Source organism: Podarcis pityusensis (genome assembly GCF_964106645.2).
Source record: "Podarcis pityusensis genome assembly, chromosome: 11".
Lineage (NCBI taxonomy): Eukaryota > Metazoa > Chordata > Lepidosauria > Squamata > Lacertidae > Podarcis > Podarcis pityusensis.
This window is the reverse complement of record NC_138036.1, coordinates 2620284-2645388: the sequence shown is the minus strand read 5'-3', so window position 1 is coordinate 2645388 and position 25105 is coordinate 2620284. Positions and strand designations below refer to the sequence as shown.

The 25105-nt window shown below is 49.7% G+C and overlaps 1 protein-coding gene and 1 long non-coding RNA gene across 2 annotated transcripts in view; one reads left to right on the top strand and one right to left on the bottom strand.

Annotated features, from left to right (window-relative positions):
- LOC308458829 overlaps nucleotides 1-25105 on the bottom strand; it is a 334934-nt gene that overhangs the window by 231384 nt on the left and 78445 nt on the right. The gene's annotated exons all lie outside the window — the stretch shown is intronic.
- ARID3C (AT-rich interaction domain 3C) overlaps nucleotides 1-25105 on the top strand; it is a 114998-nt gene that overhangs the window by 71423 nt on the left and 18470 nt on the right. The window contains exon 3 of the mRNA XM_080973514.1: nucleotides 15724-15796. Coding sequence (XP_080829640.1) covers nucleotides 15724-15796 — 73 coding nt within the window. The remainder of the gene's footprint in view (nucleotides 1-15723; nucleotides 15797-25105) is intronic.

Genomic DNA, 25105 nt, shown 5'->3' with positions numbered 1-25105 from the left:
TGGCAGAATTGAAGAAGAAGAAGAGTTTGGATTTGATATCCCACCTTTCACTCCCTTTAAGGAGTCTCAAAGCGGCTAACATTCTCCTTTCCCTTCCTCCCCCACAACAAACACTCTGTGAGGTGAGTGAGGCTGAGAGACTTCAGAGAAGTGTGACCGGCCCAAGGTCACCCAGCAGCTGCATGTGGAGGAGCGGAGACGCGAACCCGGTCCCCCAGATTACGAGACTACCGCTCTTAACCACTACACCACACTGGCTCACAGTTGCAGGAGGGGAGAAGGCTCTGGAGTTCGGGTCCTGCTTGTTGGTTTTTCACAGACATCTGGTTTGCCACTATGAGGACAGGGTGCTAGATTAGGTGGGCCATTGGCCTGAACCATCTTAAATTGGTGGTCATCGCTGCCTCCTGTGGCAGGGAGTTCCACAGTTTAACTCTGTGCTGTGTGAAGAAGGATTTTCTGTTATGTTTTCTGAACCTGCCAACAGGTTGGAGGTGGTTGGAGGATGGATGGCGGCTAATGGATTGATGTTGAATCCTGACAAGACAGAAGTAGTTTTTGGAGGACAAGGGGCGGGTGGGTCTGGGGGACTCCCTGGTCCTGAATGGGGTAACTGTGCCCCTGAAGGACCAGGTGCGCAGCCTGGGAGTCATTCTGGACTCACAACTGTCCATGGAGGCGCAGGTCAATTCTGTGGCCAGGGCAGCTATCTCCCAGCTCCATCTGGTACGCAGGCTGAGACCCTACCTGCCCACGGACTGTCTCACCGGAGTGGTGCATGCTCTAGTTATCTCTCACTTGGACTACTGCCATGTTCTCTATGTGGGGCTACCTTTGAAGGTGACCCGGAAACTACAAGTAATCTAGAATGCGGCAGCTAGACTGGTGACTGGGAGCGGCCGCTGAAATCACATAACACTGGTCTTGAAAGACCTACCCTGGCTCCCAGTACGTTTCCAAGCACAATTCAAAGTGTTGGTGCTGACCTTGAAAGCCCTAAACGGCCTTGGTCCAGTAGATCTGAAGGAGCGTCTCCACCCCCATCGTTCTGCCCAGACACTGAGGTCCAGCTCTGAGGGCCTTCTGGCGGTTCCCTCGCTGTGAGAAGCCAAGTTACAGGGAACCAGGCAGAGGGCCTTCTCGGTAGTGGCACCCACCCTGTGGAACGCCCTCCCACCAGATGTCAAGGAGAAAAACTACCAGACTTTTAGAATACATTTGAAGAATACATTTAGAATACATTTGAAAAATACATTTAGAATACATTTGAAGTTCAGGGAAGTTTTTAATGTGTGACATTTCAATGTATTTTTAATGTTCGTTGGAAGCCACCCAGAGTGGCTGGGGAAACCCAGCCAGATGGGCAGGGTACAAATAAATAATATTATTATTCAGCTTCATGGGATGTGCACAAATTGTAGTGTCATGAGAGAGGGAAGAAAACGATTTCTCTATTCACTTTCTCCATGGCATGATGAGTTTTATAATCTCCCATCAGACCATCTCTTATTTTCCCTTTTCTCTAAACCGAAAAGTTCCATGTTTTGCAACCATCCTTCATGGGGGGGGGGGGCGGCTGCCCTGCTCCCTAGCTCATTTCTCCCACTTCTTTTTTGGGCACGCCTGTACAAACCCTTTATTTGCATTTCAGCGCTCCATCTTTCTTGTCATCACAACAGCCCTGTAAGGTCGGCCGCTGCTGTCCCTATTAGACTTGTTTGAGGCTTCTTCTTCCCAGGACACCTTCCGCTCGGCCAGCCTGTGAAGCTGACCCTCTGGGCCACCAGTCTGAATATACCGCCGGGTCTTTTTCGGCTTCTGTCTTGGCGCTGCCTCCGACCTCTCTGCTGGATTGCTTTGAGCCGCTTTGTCTCTGCCGTGTCCGTCTCCTTTGACAGCGCAGGCAGGCCACGCTTATCGTGTCATCAATAGGTCCTCTCTTGGGTCAAGGCCCCCACTCCGCCCCCCCCCAGCTTCCGGCTTGTGCTGCCTTGAAGATGCAAGACCGGCTACAAGGGACAAGCCCTGCCCTCTGACCTCCAGGGCACAGAGTGAACCTTCCCAGGGGACGGAGCCAATTCAGGCTTCAGGGACCTTGGCAAGAGGATAAGGAGCCATTTCCCATTCCCCGAAGTCTCCTTTGCTCCCCTCCCTGCACTGGCAGCAGCTAGGATGACCTTGTAGCCTTCACTGTTTTGCTTTTTTTTAAAAAAATTATTTAATCATTTTTTCAATACAAACAACAACCACAAAAAACACATACAACAAAAACCGCAATAACACTAATAGCACAATTTAACATTTCAGATTTGAGTACTGATATACCTTTTGATCAATATTTCCCCACCTCTCCTCCCCATACTTCCCACCACCGTCTTAAATATTCCTTCCAGATTTCTTCATATTTATCCATTCTTAATTTGCGTCGACTTGCAATTCGTTCGTATGTAGCTAGTCTGTCCATATTGTCAATCCATGTGCTCAATTGAATCTTTTTGCGGCTCTTCCAGTTCATCAGAACAAGTTTTTTTGCTTCTAATATGGCACGGTACATCCATATTTCTTTTGACCCCTTGTAATCTCCCAAGTTTCCGGTATATAATTTAGAATTCAATTCAATTCCCCTAAATAACAATTTCTTTTTATTACTCTTGCTATATATATCTTCACCTTGCACCAAAATGATCTTATCTTCGGGCAGTTAATCATCATATGTACTAAGTTTGCATTTTTATTTCCACATCTCCAGCAGTTGTCTGCACTTGTTATTTTCTTCTGGTAAAGTTTTGCTGGAGTCCAGTGGACTGTAGCCTTCACTATATCTATCTATCTATCTATCTATCTATCTATCTATCTATACACACACACACACACACACACACACACATTTTTATTGGTTTTTTTATCATATCATTTCCAACAGTCGTATAACATAACTTCTTATCTTATACAATATTTTGGACTTCCATCAATACCTCTGATGATTTTTCGTTCTTTACCACTTATTCTGCATTTCTTAATTTCTCTATTACTCTTTGTTGTCACTAACTAATAATTCTCCTCGTAGTCTTTCTAGCAATATTTCCAATAATCCTCCTTACAAAACTAGCGTAATCTGTGCATTACAATTACTCTTCAAATAGTTCATATATTTGCTCCAGTCTTCCAAGAATCTCTGATCCTGCCGGTTTCGAATCCTTCCTGTTAATTTGTCTAATTCTGCATAGTCCATCAACTTCACCCTCCATTCTTCTTTCGTTGGTAATTCTTCTCGCTTCCATTTTTGTGCCAATAATATTCTTGCCGTTGGGACGCGGGTGGCGCTGTGGGTTAAACCACAGAGCCTAGGACTTGTCGATCAGAAGGTCAGCGGTTTGAATCCCCGCGACGGGGTGAGCTCCCGTTGCTCGGTCCCTGCTCCTGCCAACCTAGCAGTTCAAAAGCACGTCAACGTGCAAGTAGATAAATAGGTACCTCTCCGGCAGGAAGGTAAACGGCGTTTCCGTGCGCTGCTCTGGTTCTCCAGAAGCGGCTTAGTCATGCTGGCCACATGACCCGGAAGCTGTACGCCGGCTCCCTCGGCCAATAAAGTGAGATGAGCGCCGCAACCCCAGAGTCGGCCACGACTGGACCTATCGGTCAGGGGTCCCTTTACCTAATATTCTTGCTGCTGTCATTGCATATGAAAACAACTCATTTATTAGCGGCTGTTGCTGTTGTTACCATGATGGCCCTGCAGCGCCGACGGGGATGGAGAACATGCAGCCCCCCCAGATGCTGCCCTGGAAGGGGCTGATGGGAGCTGTAGTCCAAAGCATCTGGAGGGCACCGGTTTGGCCAAGTCTGCTCATCACTTAGACAACAGTCGCCCTGTTGGCCCTGAAAGGCAAGCCATGTGAGTAGGTGAAACGAGAGCTGCAGAGATGGCTCCAACAAGTGAGCCCAGCCTTGTGCTACAGAATCAGGAGGGTATTTGTAGGCGTTTAATAATACGAGGAACCCCCAAATGAATTGGATGCCTTTGGCCCCAAAGCAGAGGGAGGTGGGAAATTCTGGCAGTTTCAAACATGCATCGTAGCCGCGATCTCCCTAAGAATCCGATGAAAATCTGTCTGGTTGCCAGGACAGAACTTAACTGCATCTCTCCCCCCCAAAAAACATCTAAGAAAAAGGCGAGGTGCTCATCCTTTGGGTTGTGGAGAATGCTCTGCCTTTCCTATCACACTTCCTGACAAATGGAAGCAAAAATCCTGCCTGCACCCCATTTCTTTAACTCTCTATTCTAGTGACCTAGTACAGTGGTGCCCCGCAAGACGAATGCCTCGCAAGACGGAAAACTCGCTAGACGAAAGGGTTTTTTGTTTTTTGAGCTGCTTCGCAAGACGATTTTCCCTATGGGCTTGCTTCGCAAGACGGAAACGTCTTGCAAGTTTGTTTCCTTTTTCTTAACACTGTTAATACAGTTGCGACTTGACTTCGAGGAGCAACTCATAGAACGCCGTGTGGTAGCCTTTTTTGAGGTTTTTAAAGACTTTGGTGATTTTTGAAGCTTTTCCAAAACTTTCCCGACACCGTGCTTCGCAAGACGAAAAAAATCGCAAGACGACAAAACTCGCGGAACGAATTAATTTCGTCTTGCGAGGCACCACTGTATGGCATACTATGTATGGGACGTGGGTGGCGCTGTGGGTTAAACCACAGAGCCTAGGTCTTGCCGATCAGAAGGTTAATGGTTCGAATCCCCGCGACGGGGTGAGCTCCCGTTGCTTGGTCCCTGCTTCTGCCAACCTACCAGTTCAAAAGCACGTCAAAGTGCAAGTAAATAAATAGGTACCGCTCCAGCGGGAAGGTAAACGGCGTTTCCGTGCGCTGCTCTGGTTCGCCAGAAGCGGCTTAGTCATGCTGGCCACAGGACCCGGAAGCTGTACACCGGCTCCCTCTGCGTCTGGACCTAATGGTCAGGGGTCCCTTTACCTTTTTATGGTATAACATCTGAGCTAAGAATCAGGAACCCACAAAGCCACACACTTTCAGACTCGGCAGATGCAATCGCCAATATCGGGGATATAATATTAATATTAAATTAATTGCCCTCCTTTCTCCAGTAGCTCCCAGGGTGGGTGACAACAAATTAAATGGGAGTTCTCAAGGAGTTATATACGGGCCCAGTGATGTTGGTTTCTGGGAGACCTCTCAGGTTTTTTTTATTTCAACCTCCTTTGCAATAATTCCTCTGTCCTGGTGCCGTTTTCCTGCTCATTTTAAGGCATGGATGGCAACCCCTACTGTTGAGACGTGCCACGTTCCAATTTCAGTTGCAGTCATTCTTCCTCAACGTGCACCGGCACTTCAAAATCAATGCAGGCAAATGTCTTGCAAACCTGGGCCTTTTGTTTTTGGCGCTGCGTCTTCACATCTTTGCCCTGCTTTCTGGGGCATTTCCTCTGCCTCCTCCCAGCTGATAAAACTGCATGCAAAGCAGCAATAACCGAATAATGCCAAACGGGGAAGTTAATCTGTATCCAGGGTCGTTTGATGAAGTTTGTGCTGAGGAGCAGGATTCCACTCGCTTGCCCTCCCTCTTTCTGGAATCCGGACTGATCCAGTTGCCTCTGCCTCGCTCTGCCTCGGAGGTCCAGGTGAACAGCCCTCACAGGTGCTTCGGCTCGGATCCTGCCTTGCACAGAGCCTGGCAGGGCTGCCACATCCAGACCCCAATGGGACACCTGTGCTTTTAGAAATATGCAGCCTGGCACCACTTTCCCCCATCTGGCTGCCCCGTGTGAGAACAGGATGCTGGACAATGCAGGCCCTTGGGCCTGATCCAGCACCCTCTTACTCATTGTTCATTGCAATACTGCAGAGAGCATGCGGCTCCTTCAAGCTGCAAGATCTCTCCCAGGATCCTGATATGAAGGCACCATGAATGTGTCTCTGAGACTTTGTCCTCCAGGCTTTTACCTAGGTCCCTTTGAGGGGTTTTAGTAGACCACAAAGAGACGACTCTACACAGCTGATGCTGTTAAGGTGCTACACTCAATATGCCAGAAAGTTTGGAAAACTCAGCAGTGGCCAGAGGATTGGAGAAGATCAGTCTACATCCCAATCCCAAAGAAGGGCAGTGCCAAAGAATGCTCCAACTACCGCACAATTGCACTCATTTCACACGCTAGCAAGGTTATGCTTAAAATTCTACAAGGCAGGCTTAAGCAGTATGTGGACCGAGAACTCCCAGAAGTGCAAGCTGGATTTTGAAGGGGCAAAGGAACCAGAGACCAAATTGCAAACATGCGCTGGATTATGGAGAAAGCTAGAGAGTTCCAGAAAGACATCTACTTCTCCTTCACTGACTATGCAAAAGCCTTTGACTGTGTCAACCACAGCAAACTATGGCAAGTTCTTAAAGAAATGGAGTGTCTGATCACCTCATCTGTCTCCTGAGAAATCTCTATGTGGGACAAGAAGCTACAGTTAGAACTGGATATGGAACAACTGATTGGTTCAAAATTGGGAAAGAGTACGGCAAGGCTGTATATTGTCTCCCTGGTTATTTAACTTATATGCAGAATTCATCATGCGAAAGGCTGGGCTGGATGAATCCCAAGCCGGAATTAAGATTGCCGGAAGAAATATCAACAACCTCAGATATGCAGATGACACAACCTTGATGGCAGAAAGTGAAGAGGAATTAAAGAACCTTTTAATGAGGGTGAAAGAGGAGAGCGCAAAATATGGTCTGAGGCTCAACCTCAAAAAAATGAAGATCATGGCCACTGGGCCCATCACCTCCTGGCAAATAGAAGGGGAAGAAATGGAGGCAGTGAGAGATTTTACTTTCTTGGGCTCCATGATCACTGCAGATGGTGACAGCAGCCACGAAATTAAAAGATGCCTGCTTCTTAGGAGAAAAGCAATGACAAACCTAGACAGCATCTTAAAAAGCAGAGACATTACCTTGTCAACAAAGGTCCTTATAGTTCAAGCTATGGTTTTCCCAGTAGTGAAGTATGGAAGTGAGAGCTGGACCATAAAGAAGGCTGATCGCCAAAGAATTTATGCTTTTGAATTATGGTGTTGGAGGAGACTCTTGAGAGTCCCATGGACTGCAAGAAGATCAAACCTATCCATTCTGGAGGAAATCAGCCCTGAGTGCTCACTGGAAGGACTGATCCTGAAGCTGAGGCTCCAATACTTTGGCCACCTCATGAGAAGAGAAGACTCCCTGGAAAAGACCCTGACGTTGGGAAAGATGGAGGGCACAAGGAGAAGGGGATGTCAGAGGACGAGATGGTTGGACAGTGTTCTCAAAGCTACAAACATGAGTTTGACCAAACAGCTGGAGGCAGTGGAAGACAGGAGTGCCTGGCGTGCTCTGGTCCAGGGGGTCATGAAGAGTCGGACACGACTAAACAACTAAACAACAGTAGACTACAAGCTTAACATGAGTCAACTGTGATACAGTAGGGGGTTGGGCTGGATGACCCCTGGGTGCCCTTCCAACTCTCCAGTTCTGTGATTCTATGAAATCGGACCAGAAGCTTTCACCAGGTGAATGGTCAGATGGATAAACAAAAGCCCATTTTGATCAATTGGCCGGGAGCCCATTTGGCTGAGCCACAGCACATTTTGACACTCCGTGGTGAATTTAGGAATGCACCGGTTTTCTTTATTAGTAGACCCTCTTTCAATTCTGGTGTGGTTTCCTGCTGCCAAATGGGACGGCGGAGAAAGCGCTTCAGATGGGTCTCCTTCTTTTACAAACACTTGCAGCTTCCATTTGTGAAGTAACACCATCCTTCGAAGGGCCATCGTTTTGGTTCCACCTGGATTGATGCCTTTTATCGGGCGGATGATTCAGCGACTAAAAATCCTATCTAATCAGCCTCTGAGGAAACTCTGTAGGGGTTTCTGTGGCTGAGAGTGTGTGTGGTTTTGTGGTGGTGGTGGGGGCCTCAAAACGGCCAGTCAGCATATCTAATATTGGGCAGAATGCCGGGAATCAGCAACGCCACGAGGGAAGTTGCAGGTTCTGCTTTCTCTGGGCAGTTCGGCGCCCCCTCCCTCCCCTCGCCTTCTCCTGGGTGCAGAGTCCGCAAAACCAGGTTGTTTTTTTTTTGGGGGGGGGGTTGTCATCGTGCAAGCGTCTGATGGGCTCGTGCTGCACAGTTGACCCCGGATTATGTAATCGCCTGGAATTGGCGAAGCGGCTTTCCCTCGCGGCTGGATCCCTCCGTTATCCTCCGTGGCGCAAAGTGGCTTTTACCAAATGCAACAGGTACAATAGGTGCAACCAGAGAAGCCTGCCTGCCATAGCTGGTTCCTCCTGCAATGCGCTTGATCCAGACACTGCAGTTGGCGCAGAATTCTGTAGCCTGATTGCTGACGTATGGCCTTGTCAACGCATCACCCCTGTGCTCAGAGGTCTGAACTGGTTGCCCGTCTGCGACCACACCTGGTGTTGCCATTAGTATATTATTATTTATTATTATTTCTTCGATTTGAATGCCGCCCCTTATTCAAAGATCCCAACCTTAAAAACACATCACAGAGCACCAATCATAGAAACATAATAAAAAGCGTAGTAGCCGAGAACATAATGGTAAAATAATCATAATATCAACGGTGGCCACCATCAAGCTTTAACAGGCCATGGATTCTTTAATGGCCAAAGGTGGAATATTTTTGCCTGGTGCCTAAAGGTAATAAGGCCTTTAACAACACAGGGCCGGTTTACCTACAAGATGTGCCCACGCAACCACTTTGATCAGCAAAACTTGCATTATGATAGGGGTCACGTTTTACCCGTTCTGTATTTATAAGAACTCAGTGGTTTAGTGTGCCAGCAGCTACCCTTTGGAACTCCCTGCCACTTGACACCAGCCAAGCTCCTTCACTGCACTGCACTTCACTGCTTCCTAAAAGCACCCTTGTTTAGATGAGTCTGCCCAGATGCTTAGAAAACTACTGTGAATTTTAATCTCCTTTTAGTGTTTTAACTTTTTTTGCTTGTCTTAAAAGTGCTGTGTTCCCCCCCTTGTTTTCTTGTTTCATCTTCACGTAAACTGCTTTGAGGGTGTCTTTCCCAATTAAATGTATATAGTCTTTCTGAACAAATAAGTAAATAATAAAATAATCTAGGAGCACAAGTCAAGAGTCCTGCGGATGGATCAAGCCAAAATAGCCCCTTCTAGTTCAGCATCCTGTTCTCACAGTAGCAAGCCAAATGCCTGTGGGAAACCTGAAAGCAGAACCTTGACAGGCAGTGCGGTGTAGTGGTTAGTGTGTTGGACCAGGACCTGGGAGACAAGGGTTCGAATCCCCACCTGGCCCTGAAGCTCACAGGGTGAGACCTTAGGAGCCAGTCCCTGCCTCTCAGCCTAACCTACCTCACAGGGCTGTTGTGGAGATTAAGTGGGAGAATCACGTGTGACACCTTGCATCTCCAGGTAGGGCTGGGATCCTACAGGGCTGCTGCCAGTCAGAGTGGACAGTACCAATCTAGATAGACTCTTAGTGCTGGGCCTTGCAAATCTTCCCTAGAACCACATTTGGGGGTGAGCGGGTTGCTGAGTCTGCAACCCAGAAGCTCACCTCTTCTTTCCTTTTTCCTTCCTGGAACTGACTCTAGAATAGTAGAGTTCGAAGGGATCTCCAAAGGTCCTGTAGTCCAGCCCCCTGCAATTCAGGAATCGCAGAATCCCTTTCTTTTGTGCATGCCGCCTGTGAATGCAGCCGTCGCGCAGGACATGCCAAGACCTTCCCTGCCCACTTCCGGATACCTGGCCATATGCTGCAAAACGCTAGTCCTATTTTCTCTGGCCACGCTACAAATTGCACCGGGGAGCCCGCTGTGCCAGCGGAAGGATTGCAACGGAGCTGTGGCCAAGCGAGCTCTAAGCACGCCGGCTGGGGCAGCTGCCAGCTCAATGCTTACGATACAATAATCTTTATTGTTATTGTCCCATGCAGAACAACGAAATTGAAAAAATCTACATCAGACATTCAAAAACCCACAAGCCTGCTATCCCAGCCTGGTTAGCCCCCTAAAAACTCCGATACCCCATAATTAAATACAATATACTCCCATAGAGACTACCTTAAAGGTAAAGGGACCCCTGACCATTAGGTGCAGTTGTGGCCGACTCTGGGGTTGCGGCGCTCATCTCGCTTTACTAGCCAAGGGAGCAGGCGTGCAGCTTCCAGGTCATGTGGCCAGCATGACTAAGCCACTTCTGGCGAACCAGAGCAGCGCATGGAAACGCTGTTTACCTTCCCGCTGGAGGGGTGCCTATTTATCTACTTGCACGTTGACGTGCTTTCAAACTGCTAGGTTGGCAGGAGCAGGGACCGAGCAACAGGAGCTCACCCTGTCACGGGGATTTGAACCACCAATCTTCTGATTGGCAAGTCCTAGGCTCTGTGGTTTAACCCACAGCGCCACCCACTACCTTACACTGCGTTTAAAACCAAAATCACATTTGGATAGAAACTGTTTCTCAGGCGGCTAGTCCTAGTCTTTATAACCCTGTACCTTCTTCCAGAAGGCAGAAGCTGAAAGTGCGCTTATCTGAACAGTGGCCATGGATTGACGGTGTCACAGTCTGCATTCTCGGGAAGGACAGAGGGGGCTGGCCTTGGGGGGAAGCCAAGAATGGGAGGGCAGGAGAGTTCGCGGCTGCCTACCAGTGTGAGCAGCTAGACTGGCAGAAGAGGTGGCTGGCTCCTGTATGCCCTCTAGCCCAGGGAGGTCTTGAAACCCAGAGCAGCAGGCTCAAGCCAGAGGCGGCCACGGAATCGGAGAGGGGAGCTGACGCCATATGTAGCATTATGGAAAGCCATGGGAGCTGTTCTCGGTTCTTGGGGGAGGCGGTTTGCAGTGTAATAATAATAATAATAATAATAATAATAATAATAATAATTTATTATTTATACCCCGCCCATCTGGCTGGGTTTCCCCAGCCACTCTGGCCGGCTTCCAGCAAAATATTAAAATACCGTAATACAGCAAAGATTAAAAGCTTCCCTAAACAGAGCTGCCTTCAGATGTCTTCTAAAAGTCTGGTAGTTGTTGTTCTCTTTGACATCTGGTGGGAGGGCGTTCCACAGGGCAGGCGCCACTACTGAGAAGGCCCTCTGCCTGGTTCCCTGTAGCTTTGCTTCTCGCAGTGAGGGAACTGCCAGAAGGCCCTCGGAGCTGGACCTCAGTGTCCGGGCAGAATGATGGGGGTGGAGATGCTTCTTCAGATATACAGTGGTACCTCAGGTTAAAAGTTCTCCTGAAGTTCTCATCCTGAAGCAAAGTTCTTAACCTGAAGCACTATTTCTGGGTTAGCGGAGTCTATAATCTGAAGCGTATGTAACCTGAAGCGTATGTAACCCGAGGTACCACTGTACTGGACCGTGCAAAGGTCTAAGCCTCCAGACAGCCGGGCAGCCCGAGGGTTAATCATGAAGCAGCAATCTGTGCAGATGGCCCTTCTCCAGCTGGCATGGTGCCCGTTCGCCACAAGGCGTGCCAAGCCACCGTGTGACAGCCTCCTCGCCGCAGATTCTGATCTAATGCGATGTGCTCAGTTAAAAGAGTGGCTGTCCCTCTTGGCTGTTTTCCTTGGAGCTCGGGAATGTGGCAGTTTCAATGGTCTGGGCCAGGAGAGGACTCGTGCCAGCCTAGACGTGCGATGAGCGCCCATCGCCCAGCAGGACACTCCTGGCTGAGCAAAGGGGTTTCCCCTTCGCTTTGGGGAAGAGTCCTAAGGTCTCCCTCCACACTGCATCTTACTTTGCTGTTTAGGAACATCAGAATCACCTCCTGGATTCAGGCCCGTGTGCTAATGGCGTACGTAGGTCACACTATAACTTCTGGCCAGAGGACATGTGGAGCAGAATTGATGGGGAAAGGGCTGGGGGTTATGAGAAGGTACTGGGCAAAGTTGCCTTGGAGTAGCAGGTGGGGGGGGTGCACAGGTGCACAAAGAGGTGCTGTGGCAACTAGCCAGTGTTGTTGTTTAGTCGTTTAGTCGTGTCTGACTCTTCGTGACCCCCTGGACCAGAGCACGCCGGGCACTCTTGTCTTCCACTGCCTCCCGCAGTTTGGTCAAACTCATGTTTGTAGCTTCTAGAACACTGTCCCACCATCTCGTCCTCTGTCGTCCCCTTCTCCTTGTGCCCTCCATCTTTCCCAGCATCAGGGTCTTTTCCAGGGAGTCTTCTCTTCTCATGAGGTGGCCAAAGTCTTGGAGCCTCAGCTTCAGGATCAGTCCTTCCAGTGAGCACTCAGGGCTGATTTCCTTCAGAATGGATAGGTTGGATCTTCTTGCAGTCCATGGGACTTTCAAGAGTCTCCTCCAGCACCATAATTCAAAAACTAGCCAGAGGTAATAATAATAATAATTTATTATTTATACCCCACCCATCTGGCTGGGATTCCCCAGCCACTCTCGGTGGCTTCCATCAAACATTAAAAGCTTCTCTAAACAGGGCTGCCTTCAGCTGTTTTCTAAAAGCCTGGTAGTTGCTGTTCTCTTTTACATCTGTTGGGAGGGCATTCCACAGGGCGGGTGCCACTACCAAGAAGGCCCTCTGCCTGGTTCCCTGTAACCTCACTTCTCGTAGTGAGGGAACTGCCAGAAGGCCCTCAGAGCTGGACCTCAGTGTCCGGGCAGAACAATGGGGGTGGAGACGCTCCCTCAGGTATACTGGACCGAGGCCATTTAGGGCTTTAAAGGTCAGCACCAACACTTTGAATTGTGCTCGGAAATGCACTGGTGCGAGGTGGATCCTTGGGAGAAGGTAATTGGTGCTTTTTGGGGGCTCCGCGGGAGATGCTCCCCCAAGACAAGCTCCCAGCAGTGTGGCCCCATCCTCCACATAAGGGTTGGGTGCAAATCCATGTAGGAATGTTGGGCAAATGGATGTTTGCTGAGCTGGGCATCTGTGCACTTTGCCTACCCAGTAATCACAAGGCAGATCTGTTTAGAGAGAAGGTATCTGAGGTGTAGAGAATCATATAACCAGAACCCTGTTTCTCATTTGAAAAGGGGGAAAAAAGAGAAAGCTCCTGTTCTGCGCCCGCTCAAATTCTGTGCCCCCAAAGCCTCAGTCTGGTTTTTAATGTGGACGTTATGTAGAGCCAGAAAATCCTTAATTCCTTTTCGTAATGCACTTCCCAGATTCTCGGGCACAGCCCACACATTTCCTAGGCTCCATTTGCAGTCTTAAGGACTAGAAACTTGGCTTTGGTTTAAAAACGAAACGTGGGCTTCTCCAGCTGCTCAACATCTGGGCTCACCTGGTGCAGTTGCAGCGGGTGTGCGATCACTGCCACATCGCAGCTGCTTCAGTTTGCGGCTACGAAACCACTAAACCGTACATGCAGAAAACAATTCTTTTTAAAGCCTTATCCTGGCAGCGGTCAGTTTTGATGCCTGTGTTTGCATGCGTGACCAAAAGAATGATTGTTTCTGGAATATTTGCAAAAAAGAAAAAGAAAAAAGGCAACCTTTTTAAAAAGCTACCGAGTCTCTAGTCTGGAATCAGAACGTCCCCAGATTTCATTGCGGGAAGAAGGCACAGGTACTCAGTGCAGGGGCCCCCCTCCCCTCCCCATCAATTTCACTCCGCTGGAGCCCAGATAATAGAGGTCAGAGGTCAGTAGGGGGCTGCCCCCATCCTGCTAATTGCCCTGATGTAAGGGAGGAGGTGGCCAGGGAGATGGAGGCAGTCCCTACAGGTGTCAAGGAAGGCTCAACAGCGATCGCCCGAGCACCATCAAATATTTATTTCTTCCACCCGCGCAAAGGTCAAAGGTCGTCACTGCGAAGGACCAGGAGGGGTGGTGATGGCTCCCTTGGGGGAGCTGCGGACGGCTCTCTTGGCTCTCGGCCTCTTCTCTGGTTGCAAAGAGGGAGAGGGGCCCTTTTGGCTCTCACCACCTTCTGGTATGGATGGGAGGAATTAGGTACCCATTTGGTGGCAGAAGCACAAGCTGTCCCCCCCAATCAGCTTTTGTGGGGAGCAGATTCATCCCCCCCCCCGCTCTCGGAGGAAGGGGAGGACCTGCATATGGGAAGAGTAGGACTTGCAGCATCTTCTCCTGGTTCATCCACAAAGTGAGGCAGCGTTGTGTAGTGGTTAGAGTGTCGCACCTGGGAGACCAGGGTTCAAATCTCCACTTGGCCGTAAAGCTTGCTGGCCTTGGGGGGCCAGTCCCTGCTTTTTGGCCAGGCCCACCTTACAGGGTGGTGGTTGTGGCGATTGTAGGGCAGAATAATAATAATAATAATAATAATAATAATAATAATAATAGATTTTATTTATACCCCGCCCTCTCCAGCCAAGACCGGGCTCAGGGCGGCTAACACCAAATATAAAAACAATTGATTGAAATACAGCTTAAAAAACAAGATTAAAATACAACATTATAACATTAAAATGCAACCTCATTTCAGTGGAAACTCAATCAAAAACTTTTTGGGGGATGAAAACGTCAAGTCTTCACCAAGGCCAACTATCCAGACTGGTCCTACATGGGCCAGAAGAAAGCCAGGGAAGTCCCTGAATAGGAGTTCCAACACAGAAGGAGAAAGGAAAAAGGAAAGAGGGGGAGGGAATCAAATTGAGGCAATAAACCAACGATTTGAATTTGCACGATGGGCAGAGGGGGCCAGAGCTTCATCATAAGAGAGCTTGCTGTGGCATAGTGGTTAGAGTGCCAGAGGAGGACCTGGGAGACCTGGGTTCGAATTCCCACTCGGCCGTGAAGCTCACTGCGTGTGACTTTGGGGGCCAGTCACTGCGTCTCAAGCTGACCCACCTCACAGGGTTGTTGTGGGGGTTCAATGAGGAGGGAGAGCAAAACCATGCACAGCACCTCCTTGAAGGAAAAGGTGGGAAATAAATGATGTCCTGGAGTCCACAGTACATTTTGGGGGAGACCTAATGGGGTTCAAGTTAGTGCAAATCTCTTCCCCTCCCCACGTCTATTCCCTGAAGACCTGCTGTTAATTGTCCTTGTTCTTGTTCAACGTTCAACCCGGACACTGAGGTCCAGCTCCGAGGGCCTTCTGGCGGTTCCCTCCCTGCGAGAAGCCAAGTTACAGGGAACCAGGCAGAGGGCCTTCTCTGTGGTGGCACCCACCCTGTGGAACGCCCTCCCATCTGCTGTCAAGGAAATAAACTACCTGACTTTGAGAAGACATCTGAAGGCAGCCCAGTTTAGGGAAGTTTTTAAGGACTGATATTTTAATGTATTTTTAATCTTTTGTTGGAAGCCACCCAGAGTGGATGGGGAAACCCAGCCAGATGGGCGGGGTATAAATAATAAATTATTACTACCTCTGGCTAGTTTTTGAATTATGGTGTTGGAGGAGACTCTTGAGAGTCCCATGGACTGCAAGAAGATCAAACCTCTCCATTCTGAAGGAAATCAGCCCTGAGTGCTCACTGGAAGGACAGATCCTGAAGCTGAGACTCCAGTACTTTGGCCACCTCAGGAGAAGAGAAGCCTCCCTGGAAAAGACCCTGATGCTGGGAAAGATGGAGGGCACAAGGAGAAGGGGACGACAGAGGACGAGATGGTGGGAAATAATAAATAATAGAAATAATAAATAATAATAGTTGTTGTTGTTGTTGACCTTTGTGGGGGCTCTGGCCTCTAGGGAAGGGGTCCCAAGCCCTTTCCTGCCCTGCCCTAATCTCTTGCCTTCCTTTCTCCCACATTTGCAGCTCTACGAACTAGACACCGACCCCAAACGCAAAGAGTTCTTGGACGATTTGTTTGGCTTCATGCAAAAGAGAGGTGAGTCGGACGTTCTCCGGGGTTCTGGAGAAGGGAGAAATTGGAATTAACGGCCGCCCCTAATGCACCGTTATTGCATCAACATAATAATATTGCTATCATTGTGGTTTTTAAATGAGAGGTTGGATAGCCAGCTTTAGCTGAGATTCCTGGGTTGGACTACATGGCCTTTGGGGGTCCCAACTCTGGCAGTTCTGTGATTCTGTTATCACGCTTCCTCCCCAGCCGAAAGGGGAACTTTCAGCCCATCCCAGCTGACGGGAACCAAGTGCCTCCCCCTTGCTCTTTGCTTTCAGAGCAGGGAAGTGGGGAGAGGAAATTTTGTCTGTCTCCTTCGTCTTCTTGTCCTGCCTAGCTGCAGCCTGGGCACCAGGCGGATGGTGCCCCCCATGAGCCCCACTCCTCCCAAATCGCCGGAGGCGGTTAGAGGATGGATGGCGGCTAACAGATTGAGGTTAAATCCTGACAAGAGAGAAGTACTGTTTTTGGGGGACAGGAGGCGGTTGGGTGTGGAGGACTCCCTGGTCCTGAATGGGGTAACTGTGCCCCTGAATGAGCAGATGCACAGCGGGGGAGTCATTTTGGACTCACAGCTGTCCATAGAGGTGCAGGTCAGTCCTGTGTCCAGGGCAGCTGTTTATCAGCTCCACCTGGTACGCAGGATGAGACCCTCCCTGCCCGCAGACTGTCTCGCCAGAGTGGTGCATGCTCTGGTTATCTCCCGCTTGGACTACTGCCTTTGTGGGGCTACCTTTGAAGGTGAACCGGAAACTACAACTAATCCAGAATGCGGCAGCTAGACTGGCAACTGGGAGCGACCGCCGAGACCACATAACACCGGTCTTGAAAGACCTACACTGGCTCCCAGTACATTTCTGAGCACATTTCAAAGTGTTGGTGCTGACCTTTAAAGCCCTAAACGGCCTCGGTCCAGTATACCTGAAGGAGTGTCTCCACCCCCATCGTTCTGCCTGGACACTGAGGTCCAGCTCCAAGGGCCTTCTCGGTGGTGGCACCCGCCCTGTGGAACGCCCTCCCACCAGATGTCAAAGAGAACAACAACTACCAGACTTTTAGAAGACATCTGAAGGCAGCCCTGTTTAGGGAAGCTTTTAATGTTTGATGTATTACGGTATTTTAATATTTCGTTGGAGGCCGCCCAGAGTGGCCGGGGAAGCCCAGCCAGATGGGAGGGGTATAAATAATACATTATTATTATTATTATTATTATTATTATTATTATTATTTTACTCTGCTATCACTTCAGGCCCGGGGCGGGGGGGAGCGGGACAGCAACAGCAAACAACACCAGCCGAGCAAGGATGCTTTGCAAGATGGGACCTGAGAGGGTCGTCTCACGTAAAAATATGCAGGGGTTTTTCGTCTGGTTTCCGCAAATTTGTATTTTGACATTGTACTGTTCCCCTTGCGCCCCAATGTGAAGTGAAATAGCTACCGCCTCATTCTGGAGACTTCCTGTGGACGTAGTGGGCTCTCCTTCGTTGGAGCTTTCTAAGCAGAGGTTGGACGGCCATCTGTCAGCGCTGCTTTAGTTGAGATTCCTGCATTGCAGGGGGTTGGACTGGATGACCCCCAGTGGTCCCTTCCAGCTCTACAATTCTAGATTTCAATAGGAAGCTATAGAAGGAAAAGTGAAGTTGCTGAAGGGTGCATATAGTATCCTGCTAGAATGGGGACCAAAAGATGAGGAGGTAAAATTAGCCATGATCAAATGGGCACAAGATATAGGACATAATATACAATTTGAGGATTGGGGAAAACTGTGGAAAACAGATTTAAAATTTACAGACTGTGCTCTTTTGAAAGAAAATTATATGAAAATGATGTGTAGATGATATATAACACCAGTACAGATAGCAAAAATGTATAAAACCAAGTCAAACATATGTTGGAAATGTAAAGAAAAGGAAGGGACTTTTTATCATATGTGGTGGGGATGTAGAGAAATTAATTTTTGGGGGGAAATGATATACAGTGAATTGAAGAAAATGTTTAAAATGACATTTGTTAAAAAGCATTTCTGTTAGGGATTGTTGGACAAGACCTGTTAAGGAAAATACCCTGCCACCTTACAATGGGAATAACACACACACACCTGAAGAAATAAAGATTAACGTCAACAATCTTTTTTTAAAAGAAAAAGCTTAAAAGAATAAAAAGGTGGTAAGAGCACAAAACAAGAAATAGAACTTTGGTTCTCAAACGCCTTGGTACTCGAACAAATTGGCTCCCGAATGCTGTAACCCTGAAAGTGAGTTTTCCGGTTTGTGAACGTTTTTGGGAAGTCGGACGCAGCTTCCGACTGAGTGCAGGAAGCTTTGGAATCTGCGCCTTGGTTTCCGAACGGTTTCGGGAGTCGAGGGGAACGGATTAAGTTTGAGAACCAAGGTACCACTGTATCATATAAAGGTCCACTTTCATGTACGAATGTGACCTGCAATGGTGTTGAGTCGCCAGTATAAATAAGATCAATGCAATATGGCCTGATCAGTGTTGTGAACTGCCCCGTGATCTTCGGATGGACGGTATACAAATTTAATAAAGAATAATAATAATAATCCAACACCTGCGGCGGAGACTCTGGCAACTACATTTTGAACCGACGGAAGCTTCCGGATTGTCTCCCAAGGGAGCCCCACAAAGAACACATAGAGAGGCAGAATGAAGTCCGGACAGCCACAGGGTCAAATCTCCATTCTGGCCTGGATTCCTTTGGTGACTGGGAGATAAATCCATCTTGCGCCTCCATCCCATGATTCTCTCTGGGATGCCAAGCCAAGCCTGCAAAACATCTTTCTCCAAAATCTTCTTTCTTTAAACAATTCCTGCCTTGTGTGCGTGTCCGTTTTTTCCTCTCTCCTCCCCCCCATTCCCAGCCTCCCCCTCCCAGTTAATTAGCGCAACATTAACCTCTGCCTGGGGTTTTATTTCCTATCGAGCGGCATGTTCATTAATCCAGATTCTGGCAAAGGGCTCTAATTGATGGCAGCCTCCGGATGGCGTGGGCTGCGGCCGGGGAGCCTTTTGAAAATGGCTCCGCGGCTCGATGGGGGATTGGGAGGACGGGGTCAGAGGTTAAAGCATTTATCGAATCGCCTCAATTGCTAGAGCTTCCTATTTATCCCGCCTGACCCCCATAACAAAACCCGGCACCGATTTCCAATGCGGGAGCCGCTGTCTGTCAAGCGCTGCCAGAACCCCGCGCTCGGCTCCACGGCTGGGGGAAACGCCGTGGTCTGAAGGCAGCCCTGTGTCCCACCCTCTTCTGCTTCCAGGGTCCTGCCCTGAAAATCGGGAATCGCCTTTAAAAGCAAGAGTGTTCCTGAGCATAAATAACTTGCTTGCCGTTGAGATCAAGGAGCAAGATGGAAAGATGAAAAACTTGGGCGGACAGATAAGCTGGACATTGCGATGCTCGGAAAATTCTATCCCTGCCATGAATGGCTTAGTTGAAGATTCCAGCATCTTCAGCTAAGATGACTCTTAGGTCTCTTCCAACTTTGCAATTCCATAATTCTATGGGCAGAGGGCTTGGAAACCAAGCCTGATGAGGAACGGTTGAAGGAGCTGGTTCTGTTTAGCCTGGAGAAGAGGAGACTGAGACAAGATTTGAAAGCTGTTTTCAAATATCTGAAGGGCTGTCCTATGGAAGAGGGAATAAACTTGTTTTCTCCTGCTTTGTGTGCTGGGCCCAGGGGTAACCCGAGTAACGCGGTCCAGGGCCTGTCCAGAATCTGAAGGTTCTGCTAGGAGTCAGTCCGACAGGGCCAAGGCAGGACACGAGGCAGGAAACCAGGCAAGGTCAGGCACAGGATCTCAGGCAGGATCTGGCAAACAGCAATGTTGATCTCCCAACCTGGGGTGGGGTCTGACAGCCTTTTATCTTTGCCGGGGTAATGGCTGGTCCTGATCCCCCGGCGACCCACCTCCCTGTCTCGCCCGAAGGCGAGCACTCCTCCTGTGAGTACTCAGGTCTCTCCTTCTCTCAGACCTCAGTCTCTGCAGCTCGGGAGACGTCGGTGGGTGACTAGACCCAGGGGCCGCCTCAGCCTCCCCTGACCCAACCGGTAGTGGAGCAGCTGTAAGCGATGGCCCAGCTGGAGGCAACGAGGTCATCCCCGCATCTGGAGCCAGGGCAGGCTCAGGCCCCTGACTCGGCCCAGCTGGTGCTTGTTGCAGGGGAACCTGTGCAGACTGGGACTCTTCAGGATCAGGCCCCAGACTTGGTTCAGATGATGCCTGAGGCAAAGGATCCAGTGCAGACTGAGACTCCTCTGGTTCCGAGTCTGAGCCCGAGTCCCATCACACTCTGGAAGGTAGGACTTGAACCCATGGCTTTCAGTTCCAAGGCAGGCGATTCCAACTCAACATCAGGAAGAACTTTCTGACAATAAGAGCTGTTTGACTGTGTGACGGAAGGTGGTGGAATCTCCTTCCTTGGAGGTTTTTAAGCAGAGGTTGGATGGCCACCTGTCAAGGATGCTTTAGTGAGATTCCTGCATTGCAGGGGGTCAGACTAGATGACCCTAGGGTCCCTTCCAGCTCTATAATTATATGAATACAGGGCAGCGCATACCTAGATGTTCTCCTGCCCATAGGATGCTGCCTTCACCTGAGTCAGAGCATTGATCCATCTCACTCAGCGCTGTCATAAGACAGTTTTGCCTCCATATTACAGCCTGTTCTCTCCACTCCTTCCATTCAAGGCAGTGACAGCAAGCCAGAGCTGGACTCATCCCTATTTGCATGGCTCCAGCTCCAACATTATCACAGTGGCCATGACTCTTTTCAATTCCTTTTTGGAGTCTGCAGGAAATCCAACCAGATTGCCTCCCTGCCCCCGTCTCAGGAGCGCCCCTCATCCCTGCCTTCCTGAGATCTCACACAGCTGCCAGCCCTCAATGGCGAGCACACAAAATTTCCTACAGGTGGCTCAAAGAAGCGAGCCATGTTGCGTGCTGCGAGGAAAAGAGGCTGCAACTTCCTCCCATTTAAAACACACACGACGAAAACAAGACGCAAATGAAAATCCTAGATGTTTCTCGACTTGGGGGTGGACGGGACTTTTTCCAAGCCTTAAATGGGATCAGTTAGACCCTAAGCGAGACCCACCTGCTGCCTCTTTCGAAGAAGGAAAGAGCTAGGAATGGAGGTGCTGCCAGCCCCCCCCCCCAGTGATGGTGACAAAGCCCCTACGCCCCGGTCCCCCCCTCCATCTGACACGAGATTCATGGCGCCTCTGCTGAGCGCCGGCCTCATTATTCTCTCCCAGCTAATTAACTGGCTCTCTCCTGGCTGAGATAAGGGTGCTAATTAACAGCCATTCTCCCCTGGCTGTACATCTGTATCAGGGTCCTTTGTGAGGCTCCTGCCATCGGGGCTGCGGAATCGAATCCCGCGGAGGGTGGCGGCTTCTCTAGGGCGGAGCGGTCGATGCCCATAAATCCACAGTGGGGAGATAAGAGCCCAGGAGTCTGAGCTCCCCCCGCTCTGCCCACACGGCATCGATCCCGGGGGTGTGGGGCATAAATAACGCGCGTCTTGTGGCTTCCCGGTTGGCATTAATCTGCCGGCCGGTCCCTTGGACGAGGGGGCTAATCTCCCCGAGCGATCTGCGTCTCCATTAGGGCCTCGCAAAAGGGGACAGAGGCAGGAGTGATGAGGACCATTGAGCCACCGGTTGCGCCTGCCAAAGGAGGAAGACTTGCAGTTGAATTTGGGATTAAGTACAGTGGACAGAGCCTAGGACTTGCCGATCAGAAGGTTGGCGGTTCGAATCCCCGTGATGGGGTGAGCTCCCATTGCTCTGTCCCTGCTCCTGCCCACCTAGCAGTTCGAAAGCACGTCAAAGTGCAAGTAGATCAATAGGTACCGCTCCAGCAGGAAGGTAAACGGCGTTTCCATGCGCTGCTCTGCTTCGCCAGAAGCGGGTCAGTCATGCTGGCCACATGACCCGGAAGCTGTACGCCGGCTACCTCGGCCAATAAAGTGAGATGAGTGCCGCAACCCCAGAGTTGGCCATGATTGGACCTAACGGTCAGGGGTCCCTTTACCTTTACCTTACAGTGGATGCTCGGGTTGCGAACGTGATCCATGCAGGAAGCACATTTGCAACCAGCAGCGCTGTGGCTGTGTACGCGCGGGTCGTGATTCGGCGCTTCTGCGCATGCGCAAAGCATGATTTAGCGCTTCTGTACATGCACATCCGTCGAAACCCGAAAATAACCCATTCCGGTACTTCCGGGTTCGGTGCGGTGCGTAACCTGAAATCGCGCAACCCGAAGCATCTGTAACCCGAGGTATGACTGTATGTCTATTTTGGCTTCTTCTTTGAGGGCAGTGCCCACGTGATGCCTTCAAGATGTCGTTGGACTCCAACCCCCATCAGCCCCAGGCAGCATGGAGAGCGCGGAGGGCTGATGGGAGCTGGAGTCTGAAGATCCAGAGAGCAGCAGTGTTGACTAAACCCTGCTCTGTGCAAGGAAATGCTGGCTAAAGGTCAGGAAGAACTTCAGAGCTGGGACAGTGGCATGGACTGGACAAGAGACTGAGAGCAGAAAGGAGAACCATCTTCAAATATCTCAAGGGGGGCCACATGAAAGAGGGAACAAGCTTGTTTTCTCCTGCTCTGGAGGGTAGGACTCGAACTCATGGCTTTGAGTCAGAAGCAAGGAGATTCCGACTCAACATCGGGAAGAACTTCCTGGCAAGAAGAGCTCGTTCAACAGTGGTGGACTCTCCTTCCTTGGAGATTTTAAAGCAGAGTTCGGGTGACCACCTGCAATGGATGGTTCTAAAAGAGAATTAGACGAATTCAAGGCTATCAGTGCCTACCAACCAGGATGGCTCTCCTATGCTCTCCACAGTTGGAGGCAGTGATGCTTCTGAATACAGTGGTGCCCCGCAAGACGAATGCCTCGCAAGACGAAAAACTCGCTAGACGAAAGGGTTTTGCGTTTTTTGAGTCGTTCCGCAAGACGAATTTCCCTATGGGCTTGCTTCGCAAGACGAAACGTCTTGCGAGTTCTTGCGAGTTTGTTTCCTTTTTCTTAAAGCTGCTAAGCCGTTAATAGCCGCTAAGCCACTAAGCCGTTAATAGCCGCTAAGCCGCTAATAGCCGCTAAGCCGCTAATAGCCGTGCTTCGCAAGACGAAAAAACCGCAAGACGAAGAGACTCGCGGAACGGATTAATTTCGTCTTGCGAGGCACCACTGTACCAGTTGCTGGAAACCACAAGAGAAGGGCTCTTGTGCTCAGATCCCCTGCTTGCTGGTTTCCCTTTGGGGCAACTGTTCAGCCACTGTGAGAACAGGATGCTGCGCCAGATGGGACCACTGGCCTGATCCAGCAGGATCTTCTTCTGCAGCTCAGGGCTCATCCACATTTTGCCTCGTGTTTTCTAGACACAGAAAGCGCATTGAGGCATGGCTCCCGGTGGTTGCCCATGACATAGGTTCCATAAATCAGCGAGCTCAACACACAAGCCTGGTAGACCTCTATCTTGGTATTGGCCATTAGCATCACCTTCTCCCGACCCTTTTGGAGAGGAGAGGCATTGCCGTAGCTGCCTTGCCAACACGCTTGTCCAGCTCAGGGTCGATGGAGAGGTTGCCGGTTAGGCTGGTACCCAGGTAGACAAAATTGTCTGTCACGTGGTCAGCCCTGCCAAAGCACAGCAAAAATGGGGGGGGGGGAACCCACTGAGTGCTTGTAGAGTGAAAAGTTTCAAGACTTCAGCAGGAAACGACAGGACTTAGAATGACTGGAAACGAAGCAGGATGGGGCCTTTGGGGGCTGATCTGGCAGGGCCTTCTAAAGTTGGCCTGTGATTTGCGTGTCCAGATACACTTGCCTCTTCCCCATCTGATTCTTCTGATGGATTCAGGAGGGAAGTTAAAAGGTGGTAGTGGTAGTAGTAGTAGTAGCAGTAGTAATAATTTATTACTTATACCCCCCCCCCCAACTGGCTGGGCCTCCCCAGCCATTCTGGGCGGCTCCCAACAGAATATTAAAAACACGATAAAACATCAATCATGAAAAACTTCCCTAGACAGGGCTGCTTTTGGATGTCTTCTAAAAGTCAGATAGTTGTTCATCTCTTTGACATCTGGCAGGAGGGCATTCCACAGGGCGGGTGCCACCACCAAGAAGGCCCTCTGCCTGGTTCCCTGTAACTTGGCTTCTCGCAGTGAGGGAACCGCCAGAAGGGCCTCGGAGCTGGACCTCAGTGTCCGGGCAGAACGACGGGGGTGGAGATGCTCTTTTGAGTATACTGGGCCGAGGCCGTGTAGGGCTTTCAAGGTCAGCACCATCGGAAGCTTGCCCTATTCATCATTGTATTCCCCCCCCCCTTTCCTTGTAATAATTTTTTTCTTAAACATATGTCCAAACTAACAAACAACCATGCAAACAATAACCGTACCAGGCTCTGTGCATATTCAGTATAAGAAAACAAATTACAGAGATGTTGTAGCATATAGCCAGGATTTTAAGCGGCGTCCGTATAGCCCATGGGTAGGCAAACTAAGGCCCAGGGGCTGGATCCAGCCCAGTCGCCTTCTAAATCTGGCCCACGGATGGTCCGGGAATCAGTGTGCTTTTACATGAGTAGAATGTGTGCTTTTATTTAAAATGTATCTCTGGGTTAATTGTGGGGCATAGGAATTCGTTCATTATTATTTTTCAAAATATAGTCCAGCCCCCGACAAGGTCTGAGGGACAGTGGACCGGCCCCCTGCTGAAAAAGTTTGCTGACCCCTGGTATAGCCCAACTAGAAGGAGAAGTGAGTCATGGGAGGAATGCTTAAATATAAGACTCTACCTATTCATAGAATCAAAAAATGGAGACCAGTTTGTCCATTTAGCTCAGCATTGTCTACCCTGACTTGCAGAAGCTCTCCTGCGTTTGAGATGCTTCTGGCTTTTCAGAAAGTTCCGGGAGTCGGATTATTGCACAGGGAGATAACTTGCCTTGCGGAAGGACCGAAGGCAGAAGGGAGAATTGCACCGCCCCAGAACACACACGCACTCCCTCCCCTCCTGATCAAGGAAAGATGAAACAAGTGAAATGAGCTGTTTGAAAAGAATGAAGGCGCCAGGCTTTTCAGGCTTATGAGGAGCAGCCCAGCCAATATCAGGGTCATAAATTAAGGGGGCGAGAAAGCAGTGCTGAGTGACGGACGCGTTTGAGTTGAGCGGCGATGCCTCTCGGCTGCAAATGGATGGCTTTTCGATAGCTCCCATTCACGGCCACCCAGAAGAAAGGAAGGGCATAAATAAAGAGCTTTT